The sequence below is a fragment of the Sturnira hondurensis genome, unplaced genomic scaffold (genome assembly GCF_014824575.4).
Source record: "Sturnira hondurensis isolate 20B ecotype Veracruz unplaced genomic scaffold, ASM1482457v3 Scaffold0024591, whole genome shotgun sequence".
NCBI classification, from domain to species: domain Eukaryota; kingdom Metazoa; phylum Chordata; class Mammalia; order Chiroptera; family Phyllostomidae; genus Sturnira; species Sturnira hondurensis.
The window spans coordinates 905,517-929,696 of record NW_028097222.1 but is presented as its reverse complement, the minus strand read 5'-3'; the positions used below and the strand labels follow the sequence as shown (position 1 = coordinate 929,696).

The 24,180-nt window shown below is 40.9% G+C and overlaps 1 protein-coding gene across 1 annotated transcript in view; it reads left to right on the top strand.

The window, feature by feature from the left end:
- Nucleotides 1–15,036, top strand: part of HS3ST4 (heparan sulfate-glucosamine 3-sulfotransferase 4) — a 63,518-nt gene extending 48,482 nt beyond the window's left edge. The window contains exon 2 of the mRNA XM_037038575.1: nt 15,000–15,036. Within this exon, the coding sequence (XP_036894470.1) occupies nt 15,000–15,036 (37 nt within the window). The remainder of the gene's footprint in view (nt 1–14,999) is intronic.
- Nucleotides 15,037–24,180: the final 9,144 nt, after the last annotated feature.

Sequence of the window (24,180 nt, the reverse complement as noted above, 5' to 3'; positions counted from 1 at the left end):
GTTTGTTTACTGCTATATCCTCAGCATCCAGAGCAGAACCTTCCTCTGAGTAGGAAGGTTCGATATTTATTGAATGAGTGAATGAATGAATGAATGGAGATTTAGAATGTTTGGTAATTATCTTAAGCCTCCAGTGAGACAGGCAGCTATTTGTACCTGCCCGCTTCCCCTATCTCCTCTTCAGTGAATGACACTTGGAAACAAAAAACACCTCAAAAGACTCGCCAGTAGTTGGCTGTCATAGTGACTGTATGCAATTCCTGTCTCTGTTTTCTAAGGATGGTTACTTTGCTCATTAATGTCAAAGTGAATTGGTTGGGTGATATCTTAAGCAATTTGCTTCCTGAAAAGTGCTTTCTAGAGCAGGACTCCCTGGACATGTCTGTTTGGGATGGCAACACTTGGGGGAGATGATGATGTTGGCTATTGAAGGATGCCTGTTCTAGTTAAACTTTTTTTGAGATTCCAAGTGCAGTTCACAGACCTTTTGATTGCAGGGCAGCGCCTCTCTCCCAGCATTGGCGTCTTCCTGTGGTTGAAGTGATTAACAGCATCTCATCAAGACTTCACTCAGACAGTGGAGATGAGACCCAGGAGAGGCTGTGTAGTCACGCACAGGGCTCCTTCTAAGTCAGGACACTTCTCTGCCCGTTCCCTTAATATGAATTTGCGCACTCTGCATAGGTCCATTCTTTTAGATGGAATGGGCCTTGGAGACTTCAGGTTCCAAATGTCTCCTTTAACCAATGGAGAAATCAACGTGGGTAAGGCAATTAGCAGCCTGGTGTTCTGATTGTGGCTGTCTTCATGAGGTGGGTCTTGTTGATGTGTGGTGGCTAATATAAACCATGCAAGAAGAAAGCATAAATAAAACGATGATGGCCCCTGGCTGGTGTAGCTCAGTGGATTGAGCATGGGCCTGTGAAGCAAAGGATCGTGGTTCGATTCCCAGTCAGGGCACATGCCTGGGTTGCAGGCTAGTTCCCAGCAGGGGATGCAGGAGAGGCAACTACACATTGATGTTTCTCTCCCTCTCTCCTTCTCTTCCCCTCTAAAGATAAATAAGTAAAATCTTTAAAAAATAAATAAAACAATGTTGGATTTGTGTGGTAAGCACTTCCCAGGCCGTTTTCTCACTCAGTCCCATAAACCCCGGAGGGCACCATTTACCCCTTCTGCAAACGAGGAAACCGAGGCCCAGAAAGGTGGATTGATTTGCTCAAGATTGCGGAGTTGCAGTCAGGACTCACATGTCCCCCAAACTCATGTTCTTAATTGCTTAGTGGATGGGGTTTCCACCTTCCCTGCTATTTACCTTTTAGTCTCTACGCTTGCTAAGAACCAGGGAAAGACAGGGTGTGTGAGTAAATATGGTTAAAAGACATGGTGAGAGTTTCTCATTACTGGGCCTATTACAGATTTTTAGTTTCTGTCTGGAATCTGTAACTGTTACATTTTTTATTGTAGAATATAGTGTGTGTGCATGTGTATATACTTTACTTTTGCAAAAAAGTGTTAGAATTGAAGAGATTTCTATTTTTAAATCATCTGTCTTTTTTCCTTCCTATGCAGGACTTTAGCAAATGTTGTAAAATTCAATACACATAGACATTTCTCTGTCCCGTTTTGCATTTGAACATCAGAGATGGGTCATAAATTGTTTTGTATTGCTTTAAATGGCATACTCTCATTCTTTTTTGTTTTGTTTTGTTTTTGTGTAAAAGAAAGCATTTACCTTGCCAAGATTTGATTTTAAGTACCAGCACTGCATTTCCTTAAAGGATGCATTTGGCAGGGGGGAGGCAAAAAAGGCAAAGGCCAGACTGGTAGGATGATACGTAGCTGATCAGAATACTTTGAGGGTATCTCTTCTCAGTGAACTCAATTGAATTTCAGACTCAGTACATTTTAAAAATAAAGAGAGGCTATGATATCATCTTTGTTTGAAGTAATAGTAAAAATCCTTATAGCGCCCTCTTGCCTATATTATTTTACTTAATGAACTAAATGATGTTTAGTTCATTAAGTAAATGGGTTTAAATGAACTCAGTGATGTTTGTTTCTGCTGTGAATGTGCCTGCCCTGTGCTGGGTGCTGCCATGTGGAGGAAGTTCATTTCTTGCTCCCAAGGAATTCATGCTGTAGTAAAGAGGCATGGGAACATACAGGCACGGCATTGGAACAGAGGTCTCTCTGAAGCATAGCAGTGATATATCAGCCATCATTCTCAGTAGCAAGTGACAGAAACCAACAGAAAGGAGAATTTGTTTGCTTACGTAACTGAAAAATCCAAAGGGTGTATACAAATAACCAAAGAGCTGGATCTGGGTGTGCAGCCCCACTCCACCCCGCACCAATCCCTCGCCTCTGTATTCCTCCCATTGGTTCACTTGTGGGCAAGTTCTCCCCACAGTGGCAAAGATGGTCACAGCACCTCCACACAGTCATCGTACCTGCTTGTGTGCCCTGAGTGGTAAAGTATCTTTCCTAATAATTTCACCAAGTATTTAATGTGGATTCTCAATGGACTTGCTTGGGTCATATGTCCACCTTAAACCGATCACAGTGGTCCAGGAAGTAGGCCATGTTTATTGTCCTAGTCTGAACATAGGCAATTAATTGTGGATTCACGGGTCAGGCATATCTGAGAACATGACAGAAAGGAGTGACTCCCAGGGGAAAGTAGGCGCACTGTAGAGGGTAAGGAGGGTAAATTCTGAACCAGCAGAAGTGGTGCAGGCCTTTGACCCTTCTCAGTCACTCATCTTCGAGGGCTCATGTCCTGTCACCTATAGTTTCTGACTGTGCACCCTGCCCCCTGCCTCTCTTTCCACTCTGCACAGTGCATGCTTTATGGTTTGGGCCTTTGCATCTGCCATCCTCAGTCTCTGCTTTCTTTGTACCTTCTCAAATACCAATGTTTTGTGGCTCCAGTTCTCACATATCCAAAGGATGATTTCAAATTCTTTGTTTTTTTTCTCGACCTTTCTGACAGATTTCACACGTCACAAACCCAGCATATCAATGGTTCCACAAATCCAAAATCCCACAGAACTTCCCCAAAGTACCAAGTCACTGAAGGTGTCAAAGAGGTCCACAGTACCCAAGTGTCATCTCAGCACTGTAGACTGTCAGCACTTATGATCTGGTCCAGTTCCAGTAATAGGGTGGTGGTGGGTAGCCTTGCTTGTGTTAGTGAGCAGGAGGCCATGGAGCTTTCTGGTGGCAGATACCAGCTCCTGGGACACTTGTCTTGAATCTTGACTTTGACTCCATCCTTTTATCTGTGTGACCTTGGGCAAGTTATTTAACCATTTTTTTCTCAGTTTGCTCATCCATAAAAATAGGGATAATAATAGTAACTACTTAAGGGTGTTGTGTGAATCAAATGAATTATACATATAAAGCAGTCAGAATAGTATTATCACATAATCATTTTAGAAATGTTAGATATTTATTTTGGGCACAAGGGGAGGTGTAAATCAATTAATCAATCAGTGTATGAGAGAAGTCAATATTTTGTAGGGCAGCTCATTTTCACTGTGACAGGTCTTACACTGATTCCCTCGGACACTCGCACCCTGCGTCAGGTGTTTTGTCTTTTGTTGTGTGGAATGAGACCTGCTCTCGAATGTGAGGGCTGTGCAGGTGTATCCCATCACCTGTGCCTTCCACCCCCAAGTTCCCTTCTCCAGTTTACAGAGTCTAAATTCTTCAGTTGATGCTTTCTAGGCCCCACCACTCCCTCTGTTCCATTGTGGATCCCCTCAATTTTGTCAGCACTCTTTTTCCATTGGCATGTCAGAAGTGAATTCAGTATTTTCATCTGTTTTTTAAAAAGCATATTGGAAGGCATCTTCTGTGTACTTTATATTCTACCTCTCTGTTAACCTAACCTGACATTGAATTAACTTTTTAAAATCATCTACATCACGAAGTTGACTAATACTGAGTCCTATAGTGAACTAAGACTGCTAAGAGACTTTTTATTTGTCCCAATTTTGACCAGGTATCTTTCATTGTTTTTATCAGATTTGCCTGAAATTTCATTCTGCTACCCAGCACACTAGATAATGAAACCAGCTTGGTAAGAAATGCAACATTAGTAAGCCATATGTATGACTTACGATTAGGTGCTGCACATAGCAGAAACGTCCCAAATAACAGTAACTTAAAATAAGACAGCAGTTTATTTTTCTCTTCATAAAAGAAGTCCAGAGTTAGGTTTGGATTAATATAGTCAATCATTTCTCCATGGCCATCAGGGACTCAGCTCCTTTTAACAAGTGCTTCTTCATCTTTAACATGCTGCCTGAGGGTTAAAGAGGGATGCTGGGATGCCAGCCAGTGGATTCATATTCTAAATGGGAGGAATAGAGACAGAAAGGGCGTATTTCTTCCTTATAAAGGAGTTTTCCTGGGAATCTTGAAATGCACTTTTCATTGGCCAGGACTTAATCATATGGCCATATCTGGTTGCAAGAGAGGCTAAGAAATAATAGTTTTTTACTAGGGAACTACGTATTCATATAAAAATTCATCTATTACTGAAGATGAATGAGAAAATAAGTGGTGAACTGGGAAGCTGGCAGTCTTGGCCATACCATTTCAAGCACTGGGTCATATGTCACATAGCCAGAGACTTTCCCAAGTACCACTTTGAGTTGATGATCAGTCTGTCAGCACTTCTAAAATGGTTGCTGTCAGGCCATCCACATCAGATTTGCTAGAGATGCTTGTTAAAGATGCAAAGTGGTGGGTTATATATTATATTTTTATACATATCAATATTTTATTACTTCCTTTAAAAGCAATTTTACTGAAGTATAATTTACATTCCATGGAATTCACACAAATTCAATGTAAAATTAATGAGTTGTGATGAATATATACAGTCACGTGTACCATCAAGATATAAAATATTTCTGTCACCCAAAAGAGTTCTCATGTGTTGCTTTCCAGTCCAATCCTCACTGTAGCCCCAATAAATATGCTTTATGTCAGCTTTTTGATGTGTCTAGAATTTTATATAAAAAGAATATAATGGTATGTAGTAGTCTTTGTATACCATTAAAACTTGAGATTTACTAATCTAAATGTTTTCAATAAAAATAAGCTCTGGCTTGTTCTAACCTTTGTTTCATTTGGCTCAAATTTCTTTATTTGGTCTCTTAGGATCATAGGACAGTTTGGCAGATACTGACAAACTAGTGTCCACTGCACACAGCCTTTCCCCTTCATGGAGAAAGGCTCATGGATGCCTGATCCAGGCATCCTCCAGATTGTGTATAGATTTCACATCCATTGGAAAGCCTTCTTCATTTCTTTCATCATTCATTGTCTACTTGTTCCATATGGAACATTGCTTCTTGGACTTAGTATTGATTCTACTCTAAGTATGCTCCATTAGACTGTGAGTATGTGGACTTTAAAGGAATTGGTAGGCAAAGAATTAGGTTAGAGCATCCTAAATAAAGCAGCCAGTGTGTGCAAAAAGCACAGCTATATGAGTGGATGTTAAGTGTTTAAGGAGGAAGAAGTAGTCCAAGTGGTCAAAGTTTGAGGTATGTAGAAAGCAAGGAGGGTTCAAGTTACAAGTCAGAAGTTGATGTTTACCATCACAGTTATTCAGAAAGAAGTGGAGAAAACTTGATTGCCCTCATGAAGAATTACCATCTGCTTTGTTCCTCAATACCGGCCTGACTCACTCCTCTTACCCGAGACAGCTGGCCAACTAGAGGCTGTGGACATGACCATCAGGTAGCCCTGAGGGCTGTTTCAGAAGGTAGGGAGGCAGCTCAATGTCAGTGCTGTAGTTGTGGACAGCACTGATTGCACCACTCTGCTTTTGCTGCCTCCTATAGGCCAAGATACTTGGTTTATCTCCACACAGGACTTGGGGCAGGATGAGATTCCCAGCCCCTGGTGGCAGAGCATCAATACTTAGGGACTGGAAAGAATCAGGCACCCTCACTTGAACAGGGCTATGTATAGCACTTGCATTTCCTCACTGAATCCTCCCAGCTCTTCTCAGGCAGATGCCATTTTTCCTCTTTTATAGAAGGAAGGAACTGAGGCAGAGACAGAAGAGATGAGTAGCAGGTCCAGGGCTCAAGACTGGGTTTTCTTGACACCAATATCTATGCTCTTAGCCACTAGATTTGTCTTCCAGGGGGCACCAACAGACTCTTGTGGAAATCTTCAGTTTCCTTCAGAGACCCAAATCTGGCTGTGTTCTCAGTGGAGAAGCAGTGCTGAGTAGATAATTCATACTTGGAATTCTGCTAGAGGCAGCTCAGTCATTCTGGGAGTGATGGGTGGAGAGAGGGTTTTCCCCAGTTAGCTTCCTCCTGAGTTTGGAAGGGCGCTCTCAAATAAATGTCAGCTGGCAAGCTGGTGTGTGAATCTGAAATGTTCTAGCAGTTGTACCTGTGAAAAGGGAAGTTGCTGGTATCAGGAATTAAGTCTCTCGATCACACCAATAGGAGTCTTTGATGCTCCAGTGGAAAAACCCTTGCCTACTTCCTCACTAATTTCATTTACAATTATACTTCCCTAATGGTTGCCTGGGATCTGGTCAGCGGGAGGGCCATCTCCAAGTCTGTGGGAGACATGTGCTGAGCTCTCCCCAGAGTCACGCGTTTCTGGCTGTGCTTGGATGGCATGCTCACATATGGCATAAGCATTGCTTTGTTAATGGTTGCACACTATTCCTCCTAGCTTTAAAATGAGCCCATACTGTGCCCCATTAGCTAAAATTGACATGATGGGTATTTTCAGTGCCATTGCTTTAAAGGACTCAGTCTCACTGTGCCTTACTAGCTTTCCTCCATTGCTAAGTGGAAGGTGGAACCCTTGAGAAGGTATGGTGGAAGTTTTTCAGACCTGCAGAGCCAGCTCCTGCCTTTGCACCCTCATACCTACAGCTCAGAGAACATCGCGCATTATACAAACATTAAGGATTCCTCCATCAATGTGTGAGTCCTCTGGAAACTCCAGCATCAAACAACTCCATGATAAAAATACATGAAGTACTGTCCTTATTGGTAAACTTATGTATCCAGCTGAGATAGTGCACATGATAATGCAATTTCCTATGCAAAAAAGGCTTTATCTCCATTCGAATATTATTCCACATAGTTATTCATTCAGGAAATGTGATTGCTGTCCTAGGTTAACTGATTGAACTTTTGGAATAAAAGCTTCAAACTTATCTTACTGGCTGTTGCCTGACTTTTCATAAATTGCCATTAGATTGGTAGAAATGGGTAAATATACACTTTATGGGGAAATATAAAAGTTTCTACACTGGTTGGGAATAAAAACATGATTAAGGAGGCATTTTTAAGGTTCAGTACAGTATGAAATAGAAATATTTTTGGTATAGGAGGTATACAATATGAATATTCTTCCCATTATCTGGTAGCTGGGAGCGGGTATTATGAAGGGTGTACAAAGCACTTTAAAGTTCACCTGTAGATTCCTAAACCAGACAAGTAGGAAAAACCCACTCTCGTATTTCCTAAGTCTCTGTTTATTAATTGTCAGATCCTTAAAGAGCAACAACAATAATAACATTAAATTTTTTTAAGCTTAAGGATGTGTCAGGCACTGTCATGCTTGTCTCTATGAGCAGATTTTTTGAATGGTGAAGGAGCTGGAGAAGACTGCTTTAGTTTCAAGTTCTCGTTCTGCCTCTTACTATATGTTTTGGCAAGCTACTGTTCTCTCTGTGCTTTCATACCTTTTTTAAAATAAATTTTATTGTCGTTCAAGTACAGTTGTCTCCATTTTCCCCCCCACCACTCCCCCTGACACCAGCCATCCCCACTTCCCTCCCTTGATCCTATCCCACTTTGACTTTGTCCATGGGTCCTTTGTACATGTTCCTGAAAACCCTTCCTCTTCCCCCCCATTATCCCCTCCCACCTACCCTCTGGTTAAACTGACAGTAACCAGTAACAACTTTATACCTTATGGGGTTGTTAGGGGAATTAATTTATGTCATATGAGGTCTGTCCTGAAAAAGTCCAGCCATTGGCCATTGTTGATATAACAAGAATGGTTTGCACAACATTGATGTAATGTGGCAACCAAGGGAAGTGGACTGGAATGCACATGCATGAACAAAGATGACCTCACTGTACTAGTGAGTGGGGACAGTAGACGCCATTGAGTGAGCATGTGCATTGTGTGGCCATCTCATTCAAAATGACTGAGTGAGTAGAGCAATGAATCTGCATCAAATATTGTGTTAAACTTGAACATTCCTCTGTGGAAACTGGATGATTCAGAAGGCTGTGGCTATGGGCAACTGGTGATTGGCAGCTTCATTGCAACAGCTCACCCGCTCATGTATCACATCTCATGTAATTTTTTTGATGAAACATCAAAGCATCAGTTGACTTAGTTTCCCTGTAGCCCAGATTTGACACCCTGTGACTTTTGGCTTTTCCCAAAACTAAAATCACTTTTGAAGGGGAAGAGATTTCAAACTGTTGATGCGATTCAGGAAAATACAACGGGGGCAGGTGATGGCAATTGGGAGAACTATGTGAGGTCCCGTGGTGCCTACTTTGAGGGGGACTAAGGTATCATTGTCTTGTGTACAGTGTTTCCTGTATCTAGTATCTTCTTCTAGTAAACATATCTACTTTTCATATTGCATGGCTGGATAACTTCTGGATAGACCTCATACATGTAAGATGGATCCTGAGACATAGAAGCTCTAAATAAATGTTGGTTGTTGTTATTATTATAATTTTATGTTGATGGCTCTTCAGAACCCTCTGTGAGGTAGATATTATTAGTCTTAGTCCCATTTTCCAGATGCTGAAATTAAGGTTAATAATGTAGAAATTGATTGTTTCCTGAAGAAGTAGAGAAAATAAATACTTAATATTCTGGTTTGCTCTTATGATGTGACAAACTCACAGAATTGGTACCATGAAACAATGACCATTTTATTAGGCTTACAGATTCTGTGGGGTGGAACAGAACAGGGCCTGGGGCCTAAGCCAGGAGAACCCAAATGGCCCAGTGCTGGAACCCTCTGAATTCTCTTCAGTGCCTCTGTCTTGGGCCTGGCTGGTGTGATGCAGGCTTGGCCCATTGTGTTGTTGAGTAAAATGTAAAATGCCCCCATGTGGCCTCTCTGTGTGGCTGGGCTTCCTCACAGCATGGTGACTTCAGGGTAGTTGGACTTCTCATGTTGCGGCTCAGGGCTCCCAGAGCAATTGTTTCAGTGACAGTGGTGGGAGCTGCAGGGCCTTCAATGAGCTAGCCTTGGAAGTCATATTGCTACATACTCTGGGAGTCGTAGGGGATGAGTCTGCCTGGATTCAAGGGAAAGGAGCTTAGGCTTCCAGACTTGCATTCTTCATGAAAGACATGTCATAAACATGGCATCTGTGTTTTATAGTCACTGTGCTGCTGCCTAGGCTTGAGGTTACCTTTGTGTCTGTATTCAGACAGCTATCACATGCTCCGCCTAATGTGCTATAGCTCTCCAAGGAGCTTGGAGTATGAACTGCAGAATCTTTCATAACACTGCTCTTTTGGGGACAAACTTATTCATGGAGTAAATGGAACTAAGTAAATGGATTTAAGCACCTGGGAGCCCAGCCCTGGGCATAGTTGCCATCTTGGAAGTCATTTCATTCACATGTACACAGTTTCTCTCCTATGAATATTTCCACTTGCTTGTTCTGCCTGTGTGTGTGCATGTGGGTGCAGCAAGTGTCAGCCTCTTCAGTCTTCATCATTCCGTCTTGTTACCTCACCTTCCTCTTCTCCTCCCTTCTACTTCTTTCTTTCTAGTGGATTGAATTAGTTCTCCTTGCTGCCTTGGCAATAAAACCGTTTCCTCCACAGCATTAGAATGAGTCTCTCTCATTATTTCATTTAGCCTGTTGTTATGTTTGAAAACTAGAGGGCAGGGCAGGCAGGAGGAAGGAATGTTAATTTGCAAGGAGTCCCTGATGTGTGGTGGGAGTGTTGCTGACGAGGAGCCAAGGAGTTGCACTGATGTGCTTCTGGGGCGGGGGGGAGGGGGTGGTGGTGAGGGAGGCTCACACAAGGCCCGCATCTGCTTGGGCCGAGGCTAGGGCTTCACAGCAGTGGACATGTGCAGGCCCTTGCTGAGGGCCAGCACAAAAGGCTGATTGCCACTACTTTTTTGTCCACCTCACAGAAAATATTACTTTTAGCAGTGTGGAGATGTGGGCAGATGCACTTGTGTGCATGTGGGCACATGTGCATGTTTGCTGGTGTGCGTGCATGTGTGCATGTGGGTATGGCTTTATTCAGGTCTCCTCCATTCTCTCTGGTTATAGAAAGTCTCTTTCATTTTGACCATCACTGAGAAAATTCAGTAAGTGGCATAGACAGAGCTGAAGGTCCTTATAATTTTACTCACAGAATGTCACAGAATGTTACACAAAGCAAGGAATAAGCCCTATGCCTGCTGAAGAGACATCAATGATGTAGGTATGACATATAAATACTTAAAAAGCACTCAGATTTCTGTTGGGAATCTGTGTTTAGAGTCCCCTTTCAGGGGTTAGAAATGCCATCAGGTAGCTGAGTCACACTAACAGAGCTGCATCTCATTCCTGCTTCACACTGTGCCAAACAGGAACCACGTTTGCTCTGAGACTAAAGAGTATTGTATTGGGGCGGGGGGGGAAGGACCAGTGGGGAGTAAGCAGGACTAGATTTAAATCTAATTGCCTTTCATGTTTCCCTGCTGTTTGGCTCACACACAGTGGTAGTGTTTGTGGAGAATGAGGATTAGACAGTCTGCTGGAAGGCAGAGTGAGAATAGGCTGCTGTCAGTAGTGAGATCCCAGTCTAACATGGATGAAAGGAAGTCCCCATGTCGTTATGCGCTAGATTGTTTTTGTAAAAAATGCCTTTCCCACTGCATTTCTGTGACTAGTAAGTTTCAGATCTGCTCTAATGCATCCATTTTCCCTTTCTTTCTATTTCCATCCTAAGATTAAGTTTGGGGCTGGTTGAAAGCTTCTGTACCAGGGAATGACTCAGTCCGGCTTTGGAAATATAGGCAGAGGTGGACTAGGAAGGGCTTCCCAGTTCCATTTACTCCATGAATAAGTTTGTCCCCAAAAGAGCAGTGTTATGAAAGATTCTGAGGGTCACTAAACCATGCCAACTAATTATCCAATTGAGGAGTTGGGCTCTTCTCCAGTATGGCCCAGCTAGCTCTGGATACATTTCACATTTGCAAATGACCAGTTTTCCAAATGGGCCAATTGAAAACTATTATTAATAACCTAGAGACATAAAATGGAGATGTTTTAGCAGGTGCGGGTATGTGCACTTGGACAAGAAAGGCCACTCTGCACATGAAAAATGAGACCTTAGAGTTGTGTAAGAATGAGGGAGAAGTTTAGTAATTAATCATATTGGTCATAATAAAGAGAGGAAACCAATGTAATTTGTCTGAGTGGATTACAGACAACTTGAAAAGAAGGAGAAAGAAAGCAACAAAGGGCATTGCTAGCTTGGGAACTGGGTGCTTTAAAAATTCTCAATCATTCTCACAATCAATTCTACATTTCCTCTGTAGCCATGTAAAATGTGGCTCCCTCTTCAGATTAACCACTAATAGCAAACCACATGTTAAATGAAGAATCAAGTATTTATCTTCCAAAAATACACTTGAATGTTGTTTATTTCCCCAGTAGGTCTGCTGTGATGCATTTAGGTGCCATCTTGCTGACTACACACTGTACTTTAATCTCTGCACCCGCTAGTCTCCAACTGCCTCACTTGGAAGCAGCTGTGCAGAGGCCCTACAATTACAGATAGAGTTTTTCTCATAAACTCTTTAATTGTTTGCTTCTGGAAACAATTAGACTGCCAGTATTATAGAGTGAGTGTCGTATTGCAGTTGGTAAACCTTTTTATGAGTTTTCTTAGCAAAATACCATGTTGACATATGCTAGGCCCTGAAAGGAGATTCACATACGGCGGCCTGACCCCCAAGGAATGTGTGCTCAGAAGAGGTTTTCCTGGAGAATGGCACTGCCGAGAGGAAGTGAGTCTGTGAACAAGTGCTGTCCTGAGCAGACTGGCCCTAGGTGTGCACACCTTTCTGCCTCCTGTGGGATTGGAAACCCTGACTCTTTTCTTCAAAGCTGAGTGAACATCACATACGACATTTGTCCAGTCCAGGAAGCTTTCACAAGCCACGTTAAGTTAAAGTGCTCTGAGAAGGGGTCCGTTATGTTATCTTTGTTCCACAGGCCAGGTATCAGAACATCAGAGGTGAACAGGCAGAATGGCTCACAGCTTCCCAGTGACAGTGTTGTTCACTTAGGTATTTAGTTTGTGAAGAACTTGGTGTTAGATGCTTTTCATGCATGATGACCTTATTTCATTTTCACAAGTGCTTTAGGAGTTTGTGTTATTTTTATTTTTGTTAGGCAGATGGGGAAACCAATGCTTAAAAAGTAGTTTGTCTAAGGTCACTTAGTGATGACAAGTGACAAATCCTCATCTCAAATCCAGGATGATCTGAATCTAAGCCCAGGCTCTTAAGACCTAGAACATACAACTTCCTAGAGGAAACCTGAATAAGGACTAGAGATTTCTTATTCCCAGTGGATATTGTTTTTATGCTGCAGAGTCCAATAAAAGCACCAAAGAACTGGATTTTACTTATTTATTTGACTATTTTATCCAATAATCAATTTATTCAATTTTTCCATCTTTATTCAGCATTTGCAGTGTGCAAGACACAATGGTAGGTTTGTCTACATCAATGTTTTTGTGAAGTTTTCTAGTGGAGGCATGGAGGTGGAAAGGATGTATAACATGGACAGATAAACAAAAATATACACAAACCAATTTTAGACAGTGAGAATTAGTTGCTAACAGGCACAATAATGTATTAATTATTGACTTGGCTGTGGGTCTTCTGATTGGGGTAGCTGAGAAGGGCTTTTCTTAGAAGGCTTCATCTGAGTTGAAGTCTGAATCATGAGAAGGAACTGCATAGTTTTGGGGAAAGCTGAGGAAAGACCACGTTCAGAGTCCCCAGTAAAGGAATAAGCTTGGTCTGTTTTAGGAACTGAAATAAAATTCGAATGTCTGGAGTAGTCCCTGGCAGCTATACTGAAGACCCTGGTGTGGAGCCTTAAGTTACACAGTTCATCCATCCATCTTTCTGTCTTTCCACCCATCCATCTGGCCACCTATCCATTCAACAAATACTCATGCAAGCCTACTCCACAACAAGCCCTTTGTTAGCACTGGAGCCACAGCGATGAAAAGCATATAACTCTTGTATTTAAGAAGCTTACATACTATTCAGAGATGCTGAAGTTAATTCAAATAACATGAAAAGTAGGTTCGCAATGTAATGTTTAGGGTGTGGAGGGAATTCCTAGAGAGTCAGTGATGAATTCTGCCAGGGCATTCAGAAAGGCTCCACTGAGCAGGTGGCATTGGAGGCATGCTTTGGAGGAGAAGAAGTTTTCCAGGTAGAAAAGGAAGAAAAAGAAACAGCATGCCCAAAGGCCCAGATATGGGCAAACCAGTGCATGTGGGGTGGAGGGAGGATCTTAGGGTGAAGGAAATGATACAGCAGTGCTGGAAGGTGAAGATGACCTTTGTGTTCTAGGTCAGAGGTCATAGAATGGAAGCCACAGGTCACACATGGGTTGTAGCTATGCTTTGTTGGACTGAGGGTTTTTTTTTTAGATTTTATTTATTTCTACAAAGAGAAAAGGGAAGGAGAAAGAGAGGAAGAGAAATATCAAGGGGTGTGGTTGCCTCTCATACACACCCTACTGGGGACCTGGCCTGCAACCCAGGCATGTGCCCTGACTGAGAATTGAACTGGCAACCCTTTGGTTCACAGGCCAGAACTCAATCCACTAAGCCACACCAGCCAGGGCTGGACTGACTGAAGTTTTTAAAAAAAGTAAATAAATTTTTCAGTTTTTAAGTAGGGATCTTGCACATAAACATCCAGATTTTCAGCTTTTCTTAGAAAAATCAGAAAGTTTGCCAGAAAATTTGCCAGAAAAATCAAAAAAATCTGGGCCTGCCTTCCTACAAGGTAGTGATGAGCTGGCTGTCCAAGGAAGGCTGCCCCCTTCAGTGGGGTGCATGTTCCCTGGTTCACCCCAGTTCCTACCCTCCTCAGCTGATTTCTGACATTGAAGCTAAATGTCAGCTTTATTTTATTGTCTGACTTGCATTGTTGTTTGCCTTAAAGAGGAGAATAAAATATTTTATTTCCTTATGTCTCTACTAAAAGAAGGAAAACAAAAACTAGACCAAGAGATTTGTCTGTTTTAAGAAAAATAAGAGAGAAAACATATTTCTTTGTGGAGGTGGAGAATATTTCTTCATCTTCAATATGGAAACAGAGTACGTCAGTGTGGGAAGGGTACAGCTCTAGGTGGTATAACATAAACACACATGCACACACATACATGATTCTTTCCTTATGTTACCTGTCTGGACCTGGAAAATAGCTGAGCCTGTGACTCTTATTGTGGGAATGGAGCAGTCTTGCAGGACACAAAGCAGAGAAGTGACATAGGTTTTATTTGATCTGGGTGAAGCCACTCAGGTCACTGTGGGAATGGTTACTAGGGGGTGGTTTTGCAACAGGAGGTGAAGGTACAGGACAAATCCACAGACAGAAAGGCTGTTGCAATTATCCAGTTGAGGGCAGAGGTAAGTCTGAATTTAAATAAGACTGGCAGGAAGAGTTGAGAACAAGGGCAAGTTGATTGGACAAGGGCATGTACATTGGACATGAAAGTGATGAATCATATGACATCCATTCATACCCTTTCCTTGGCTCTCATTGCACCCCAAAGAAGAGCCCATGTCCTCAAGAGCAATATGGACTACAAGCCTCTATGGGGAGGCAGAGTCAGCTGCAGCCTCTTGAAACCTACAATATACCCTTATCATGAAACTGCTTTGTTGATAAAAATTATCCTTTTGTGAAACAGATGTCACTGGTGCTGGTGTAGAGATGAGGGAAGATGAAGAATTATAATGAAGTCGAAAACACTTTAAAAGAAGAAGAAGAAAGAAAGAAGAAAGAAGGAAGAGAAGAAAGAAGAAAGAAGAACCACCACCTAACAGCATAGCACAACAAAGAAGCATAATTGCTTGGAAGCTACACATTTTTCCTGCACCTGATGGTAGAAGCCTGTGGACTTTGTACCACATTGAAAGAACTGAAGCAAAATGTGTTACAGTAGCTCTCCCCTCAATTCTTGTCCTGGACATAGATTTTATGTATGTAATAAGATCAAGAACTACCTGTGGGCAGGTACCTGGCCATATGTTTCCTAGGCAATTGATCCTTGAACAAACATCCCAGGTGTGAACTGTGTGGTCCACTTCTACATGGATTTTTTCAATAAATATACAGTCAGTCCTCTGTGTCTGACCATGGACTGATCCACCTGTTGGTCAAAGATAGTATTTTCTATCTGTGGGCAAGAGCAAAGGGCTCACTGCATGCATTACTTTATGCATTTTGTGTAAGGAACTTGAATATTGGCAGATTTTGGTATCTGTGGGGCCCTGGAACCAATCCTCCATGGATAGTGAAGGATGACCAAGTTTTAGGAGTTAAAAGTGATACATGGATTTTTAACTACATGTGGAGTTGGCACCCCTAGCCTCTGCTTTATTCAAGGGTCAAACATATTATTTTAATAATCCCTTACCTGTATTTATAGTTCAGTAGAATCAGTCTTCTACAAGTTCAGGATTGCCATGTGAGATTGAGCAGGCTGTGCACTGCGCAACTCCAGGAGGGCACTATTCTCATAAATCCCAATGTCAATGGTGCCCTCTAGAGTTTATGCCCTGGGATTCAACCCACACAACTGTACCTAGTGGCCCTATTAGACTAAATTAATTCCAGTACTGAACTATTTGGACTACTATGGTTTTGTAGTATGTTTGAAATAGGGATGTGTTCAATCTCCAACTTTATTCTGGTATAATTAAAAAAAATTGTCAGTATACTGTGAAGACTTTGCATTGTGACAGGTGATTACCAGTGTAACTGTTTTTGGATTTTTTAAAATTTTAATTGTTGTTCAAGTACAGTTTTCTGTCTTTTACTGCCATCCCATCCCACCCACCCAGCCCTTCTCCATCCCTCACATTTCTACCACAGCTCTAGTTTTGTCCATGTGTCCTTTATACTTGTTCCTGTAAAACCTCCCCCTTTCCTTCTGAAATTCCCTCCACTCTCTCCTCTGGACACTGTCAGACTGTCTCTATTTCAGAGTCTTTGGTTATATTTTGCTTGTTTGATTGTTTTGTTGTTTAGGTTCTTGTTAAAGGTGAGATCATATGGTATTTGTCTTTCACCGCCTGGCTTATTTCCCTTAGCATAAGGATTTCCAGTTCCATCCATGCTGTTGCAAAGGGTAGGAGATCCTTCTTTGTTTCTGCTGCATAGAATTCCATTGTGTAAATGTACCATGGTTTTTTGATCCCTTCATTTACTGATGGGCACCTAGGTTGCTTCCAGCACTTGGCTATTGTAAATTGTGCCACTATGAACATTGGGGTGCATAGGTTCTTTTGGATTGTTGTTCCAGGGTTCTTAGGGTATAATCCTAGCACTAGAATTGCTGGGTCAAAAGGCAAGTGCATTTTTAGTTTTCTGAGAAAATTCCATACTGTTTTCCATAGTGGTTGTACCAGTCTGCAATCCCACCAACAGTGCACTAGGGTTCCCTTTTCTTCAGAACCTCTCCAACACTGGTTGTTTGTTGCTTTGTTTATGATGGCCATTCTGATTGGTGTGAAGTGGTATTTCACTGTGGTTTTACTTTGCATCTCTCTGATAGCTAGCAATATTGAGCATCTTTTCATGTGTCTCTGGATCCTCTGTATGTCATCCTTGGAGAAGTGTCTGTTCAAGTCCTTTGCCTGTTTTTTAATTGGGTTGCTTGTCTTCTTAGAGTGGAGTCATGTAAGTTATTTATATATTTTGGAGATTAAACTTTTGTCTGAGGTATCACTGGCAAATATGTTTTCCCATACGGTAGTCTCTCTTTTATCTCTTTTATTTTAATACTATTTTCTTTAGCCATGGAGAAGCTTTTCATTTTGATGAGATCCCATTTGTTTATTCTTTCCTTTATGTCCCTTGCTCTAGGGGACATAACAGTAAAAATGCTGCTGTGTGAAATATCTGAAATTTTCCTGCTATGTTGTCTTCTAGGACTTCAATGGTGTTACAGTTTATATTTAAGACTTTTGCCCACCTTGAGTTAATTTTTGTGTATTGTGTAAATTGGAACTTGAGTTTCAGTTTTTTGCATGTAGAGGTCCAGTTCTCCCAACACCATTTATTGAAGAGGCTATCTTTACTCCATTTTATGTTACTGCCCTCTTTGTCAAATATTAATTGACCTTAGAGTCTTGGGTTTATTTCTGGGCTCTGTTCTGTTCCACTGGTCTATGTGTCCGCTTTTATGCCAGTACCAGGCTGTTTTGATTACAGTGGCCTTGTAATACAGTTTGGTATCAGGTATTCTGATTCCTCCTGCTTTGCTCCTCTTTCTCAAAATTGCAGCAGCTATTCAGGGTTGTTCATGGTTCCATATAAATATTTGAAGTGTTTGTTTTATGTGAAATATGCTAATGGCATTTTATTAGGTGTTGCATTGAATCTGTAAATTGCTCTGTGTAGTATGGACATTTTGATGATGTTAATTCTTCCAATCCATGAATACGATATATGTTTCAATTTGTTTGTGTCTTCCTTGATTTCTTTCTTCAGTGTTGTGTAGTTTTCTGAGTACAGATCTTTTACCTCCTTGGTTAGGTTTATTCCTAGGTAGTTTATTTTCCTTTTTGCTAGATCGAATGAGATTTTTTTCTTGATTTCTGTTTCTGCTCTTTCATTGTTGGTATACAAAAATGCCTTTGATTTCTGGATATTGGCTTTGTATCTCGTTGTTTTCCCAAATTTATTTATCAGGTTGAATAGTGTTTTGGCAGAGTCTATAGTATTTTCTATGTCCGCTGTTATTATCATGTCATCTGTAAACAATGGCAGTTTTGTTTTATCCTTTCCGATTTGGATGCACTTTATTTCCTTTTCTTGTCTGATCACGGTGGCTAAAACTTCCAATACTATGCTGAATAGAAGTGGTGAAAGTGGACATCCTTGTCTTTTTCCTGATCTTAGTGGGAAAGCTCTAGGTTTTTTACCATTGAATACGATGTTGGCTGTAGATCTCTCATATATGGCCTTTATTATATTGAGAACTACTTCCTCTATTTCTACTTTGCTGAGTGTTTTTATCATATATGGTGCTGTACCTTATCAAATGCTTTTTTCCACAAATATTGATATGATTGTGTGTTTTTTGTTTTTGCTTTTGTTTATGTGGTGTATTACATTTACTAATTTGTGAATATTGAACCATCCTTGCATCCCTGGGATGAATCCCATTTGGTTGTGGTGTATGATCTTTTTAATGTATTGTTGGATGCAGTTTGCCAATATTTTGTTGAGGAATTTAGCATCCATGTTCAGCAGCAATATTGGCCTGAAGTTTTCTTTCTTTGTTGTGTCTTTATCTGGTTTTGGGATTAGGATGATACTGGCTTCATAAAAAAAGTTTGGGGGTCTTCCATCATTTTAGAGTTTTTGGAATAGTCTGTGAAGGATAGGGGTTAGCTCTTCCTTAAATGCTTTGTAGAAATCTCCTGTGAAACCATCTAGTCCAGGGATTTTGTGTATTGGGAGTTTTTAAATTATTTCTTCAATTTCACCTGCTGTTATTGGCCTGTTCAGGTTTTCTGCTTCTTTTTCATTGAATTTTGCAAGACGATATTTTTCTAGAAATTTGTCCATTTCACCTAGGTTTTCAAATTTCTTGGTATACAGGTCTTTATAGTAATTTCTTCCAATCCTTTATATTTCTGTGGTGTCAGTTGTAATATCTCCTCTTTCATTTCTGATTGAGTTTATTTGTGTCCTCTCTCTTCTTTTCTTGATGAGACTGCTTAAAGGTTTGTCTATTTTGTTTATCTTTTAAAGAATCAGCTCCTGGATTAATTAACCCTTAGAATTGTGCTTTTAGTCTCTATGTCATTTAATTCTGCTCTGATCTTGGTTATTTCCTTTTTTCTACTAGCTCTGGGCTGTCTTTGTTATTGTTCCTCAAGTTCTTGTAGGTGTATGGTTAGGATGTTTGTTTGAAATGTTTCTTTTTTTCTTTTCTTTTCTTTTTAAAATATATTTTATTGATTATACCATTACAGTTGTTCTATTGCCCCCCTTCATTCCCCTCCACCCGCACACTCCCTCCCCCACCATTCTCCCCCCCTTAGTTTATAACCACGTGTCTCAAGTTCTTTAGATTCTATATTTCCCCCACTATTCTCACCCTCCCCCCTATCTATTTTCTACTTACCATCTATGCTATTTTCTGTGCCTTCTCCCCCCTTCTCCCCCTCCCACCCCCCTGTTTCTAACCCTCCATGTGTTCTTCATTTCTATGGTTCCACTCCTGATCTAGCTGTCCTCTTGGTTTGCTTTTGTTTTAGTTGTGGTTGTTAATAACTGTGTGTTTGGTGTCCTTTCACTGTTAATATTTTTCATCTTCTTTTTCTTAGATAAGTCCCTTTAGCATTTCACATAATAAGGGCTTGGTGATGATGAACTCCTTGAATGTGACCTTATCTGAGAAGCACTTTATCTGTCCTTCCATTCTAAATGAAAGCTTTGCTGGATAAAGCAATCTTGGCTGTAGGTCTTTGGATTTCATGACTTGGAATACTTCTTTCCAGCCCCTTCTTGCCTGTAAGGTCTCTTTTGAGAAATCCGCTGACAGGCTGATGGGTACTCCTTTGTAGGTGACTGTCCCCTTATCCCTTGCTGCTTCTAGGATTCTCTCCTTCATTTTAGTCTTGGCTAATGTAATTATGATGTGCCTTGGTGTGTTCCTTCTTGGGTCCAACTTCTTTGGCACTCTCTGAGCTTCCTGGATTTCCTGGAAGTCTATTTCCTTTGCCAGACTGGGGAAGTTCTCCTTTATTATTTGTTCAAATACGTTTTGCACTCGTGGCTGTTTCTTTCCCCCTTCTGGTACCCCTATAATCCGGATGTTGGAACGTTTAAAGATGTCCTGGAGGTTCCTAAGCCTCTCCTCATTTTTTTGAATTCTCATTTCTTCATTCCTTTCTGGTGGGATGTTTTGTTCTTCCTTCTGGTCCATTCCATTGATCTGAGTCCCAGTTTCCTTTCCATCACTATTGGTTTCCTGTGCATCTCCCTTCATTTCAATTAGTTTAGCCTTCATATGTTCCTCTAATTTGTGACTATGTTCCTCTAATTTGTGACTATAATCTACCAGGTCTGTGAGCATCCTGATAAATAGTGTCTTGAATTGTGCTTCTGAGAGGCTGGCAATTTCTCGGTCGTTTAGAGTTATTGGCTCTGGGACTTTGAGTTCTTCTTGCACCATCTTTTGGGCTGTTTGTGCCTGTTCCGTATCAGGATCAGAGCCCTAAAGTGTTCACTAGAGCAGGGCAACTAAGTCGCTGGGTTGTGACGTTGTATGTGGGGGCGGGTTCAAAGAGGGACAATGGCTTCCCTCTGCTGCTAGCTGCCACAGCCCTGGCTCCACAGCCACCACCGTCACCAGGCCCACGTGTTTCATTCCACTGCACGCGAGTGTGCCACCGCCGTCCACCCTCCACCACTGGGTTTGCCCCCTGGGGCCTGTGTGGTCCGTCTCATGTGCGACCACGGTCAGTCTGCCCCACACACCAACTGGTTCCGGGCTGCCTGCGCACCTAGTTTGAGGGATCTGTCCTGCCCGACCCAGCTCCGCTGCTGACTCCGCCTCTCTTACCGTCCCCGTTGAACGGTTCGTTTTTGTTGGACTTCCATATAATTCCCTTTTCTGGTCTTTGGGTGTGTCCTAGTTCTCCAAACCTTTGTTGTGTTCAAACTTGGTTGTGGGAGAAGGCACAGTGTTTCCACCTATGCCTCCATCTTGGTGGAAGTCCTGTTTGAAATGTTTCTATTTTTTTTAGGTAGGTCTGTAATTTTATTCTTGACCCATTCATTGTTTAATAGCATATTCAATCTTCATGATTTTGAGTCTTTGGGTTTTTTTCCCTTTGGGTTGGTTTCTTGTTCAGTCCCTTGTGGTCGGAGAAAATACTTGGTATGATTTCAATTTTCTTGAATTTGTTGAGGCTTGTTTTATGTCCTGCCATGTCGTCTATCTTTGAAAATTTTCCATGTAGATTTGAAAGGAATGTGAATTTAGCTTCTTTGGGATGAAGCGCTCTACATATATCAGTTAAGTCCATTTCATCTAGGGAGTTGTTTAATTCTTCAATATTTTTATTGATATTTTGTTTGGAGTATCTGTCCATTTTTGACAGTGGGGTGTTAAAATCCCCTACTATAATTGTGTTGCTGTGAATATCTTTCTTGAAATCATCTAAGATTTTCTTTATATATTTGGGTGCTCCAATGTTGGTTGCATATATATTTACAATGTTTTTGTCTTCTGGGTGGATTCTTTCCTTGAGTATTATGAAGTGACCTTCTGGGTCTCTCTTAATGGCCCTTATTTTGAAGGCTATTTTGTCTGATATGAGTATTGCTATCCCGGCTTTTTTTACCTATTTGTTTGCTTAGAAAATTTGTTTCTTGCCCTTCGCCTTTATTCTGTGTAGGTCTTTTGTCCTGAAGTGGGTCTCTTTTAGGCAGTATATGTGCGGGCCATGCTTTCTTATTTATTCGGCTATTCTGTCTTTTGATTGGAGCATTTAATTCATTATATTGAAGGTTATTATTGATAGGTTCTTATTCATTGTCATTTTTGTACATGTGTCCCTCCCTCCCTCTCTCTCTCCCTCTCTCTCTTTCTTTTCCTTCCTTTTCTTAAGGCAGTCCTTTTAGCATTTTAGAGCTGGTTTGGTGGAGGCATGTTTTTTAGACTTATTTTGTCTTGGAAGCTCTTTATTTGGCCTCTATCTTGATTGAGAGCCTTGCTGGGTAAAGTAGCCTTGGTTGTAGTCCTCTGGTTCTCACTACTTGGAATATTTCTTGCCATTCTCTTCTGGCTTGGAGTGTTTTCATTGAGAACTCAGTTGCTAACCTTATCGGCGCTCCCTCGTATGATATTTTTTTTCACCCATGCTACCTTTAAGGTTCTCTCATTGTCTTGGAATTTTGCCATTTTAATTATGATGTGTCTTGAAGTGGGCCTCTTTGGGTTCCTCTTGACTGGGACTCTGTGTTTTCTGAATTTGTGTGACTTTTTCTCTCATCAAATTAGGGAAGTTTTTCATCATTACTTTATCAAATGGGTTTTGTATCCCTTTCTCTTCTTCTTCTGTTATCCCTATTATTTGGATATTATTATGTTTCATATTTTCTTGTATTTATCTTAATCCCTCTTCATTGTTTCTGAGTCTCTTTTCCTTTTCTTTTGTTTTCTTGGTGTTTTTTCTACTTTGTGTTCTGGCTCGCTGATCTGATCTTCTTCATTATCTATTCTGCTTTTGATTCCTTCTTCTGTGTTCTTCAGTTCACATATTATATTTTTCACTTCATCTTGGTCTTTGTTTATAGCTTCTATTTCCTTTTTCATATTGATATAATTTGCAACGAGTCCATTGTAGTTTCCCCGTAGTTTCTGGTAATTCTCTGTGAGCTCATGCAGCTTCCTGATAACCATTGCTTTGAACTCAATATCTGATAGTTGAATGCCTCTATTTAGCATTCTTTCTGAGGTTTCCTCCTTTCTTTTCATTTCGGGATTGTTTCTTTGTTTTCCCATTGTTCGTGAAACTCTTCTTGTTAGTCGCATCATCTTAAATTGATCTGTTCTGACTCCCTGGGTTTGTGATGTAATCTTCTGTGGTAGAATACCTGTGAGATTCAGTGGTGTTCACCACTGGTTTTCACCACTTCCACCTACTCTGTTTTGTGGTTAGTTGGAGGGGTAAGGCAAAATGGTTTAGGATAGGAAGAGAGTATTTTATGCTATTTATAGTAGCAGCTGGTAAGGAAGAGATAGGAGATTCTTTGGCTATGTATAGTGTTAATCATTATATTTCACCCAACTAGCCACTTTTTAGAAAGAATGGAAAGAATATAAGACTCTTGTTCGGGAGGGAAGGATTGTGAGTTGGATCTAGAAAGCAGTGAGGATGTGGGAGGTCAGATTCTGAGGTAAAGTGAGAATAAAGGATAGAAAATAGGTGTAGTGTGTGAGAGAATAGAGTTAACCACTACAGTAATAGAGTTCAGAAAACTGTGAAGTGGACTAAGATCTGGGAGGGGTGTTGTGTAGTACTTAAAATAGTATGGAACAGGTATTATTTACAATAATATTGGAGCAACAATTGTATGATAGAATCTATGAGATCTAGATACCAAGAATAGGTAGCATTGGACCTTCAGTAGTGTGCTAATGGAACACAGGTGAAGGACAGAAATTAGCAATAGCCTAGGAATGAGAGAACAGGGGAATCCTGTCAAATGATACAATATAACCAGCCAAGCAAAGAAGACTAAATAGAAAGAAGAGGAATACAAAAAATATTATTCAAATAAAAGATGTGAGAATAATGAAAAATAATAATACAAATATGCAACATCTTGCAGGTTCTCTGTAATAGCAAAGTGAAATTTGTCTCTCTGTCTCAGTTGTTGGGATGTCCACTGTTTGGGTCCAACTCTGGTCTTTTCACACTTTTGTTTTTTTTTGTCTCATTTGTGGGTATTTAAAAAAAATAACAGACTAGGGAATGTAGAAGAGGTAAAATTGGAAAGAAAGGAAGAAGGAATAAAACAAGAAAGAACAAAGGAGAAGCAAAAGAATTGAGAGATAAAAAATAATAAAAATGAAAAAATAAAAAATTACTTTAAAAAATCAAACAAAAACCAAAAACACAAAACAACAACAACAACAACAAAAACCTCTTACTGGTTTCAAATGGACCAAACCGGTTGATTTTTCTGTTCTTGCTGGCTGCAGCAGGGTGAGGGGCAGGTTTCCAGGTGCAGGCTGAGGATCTCTGGAGGCACATGAGCTCACTCTGGGTTTACAGGGCTCACACTGTCTTAGGGTCCATGAGTGTGGGCCCCAGGCACTTCACAAAGCTCTCTCTCCA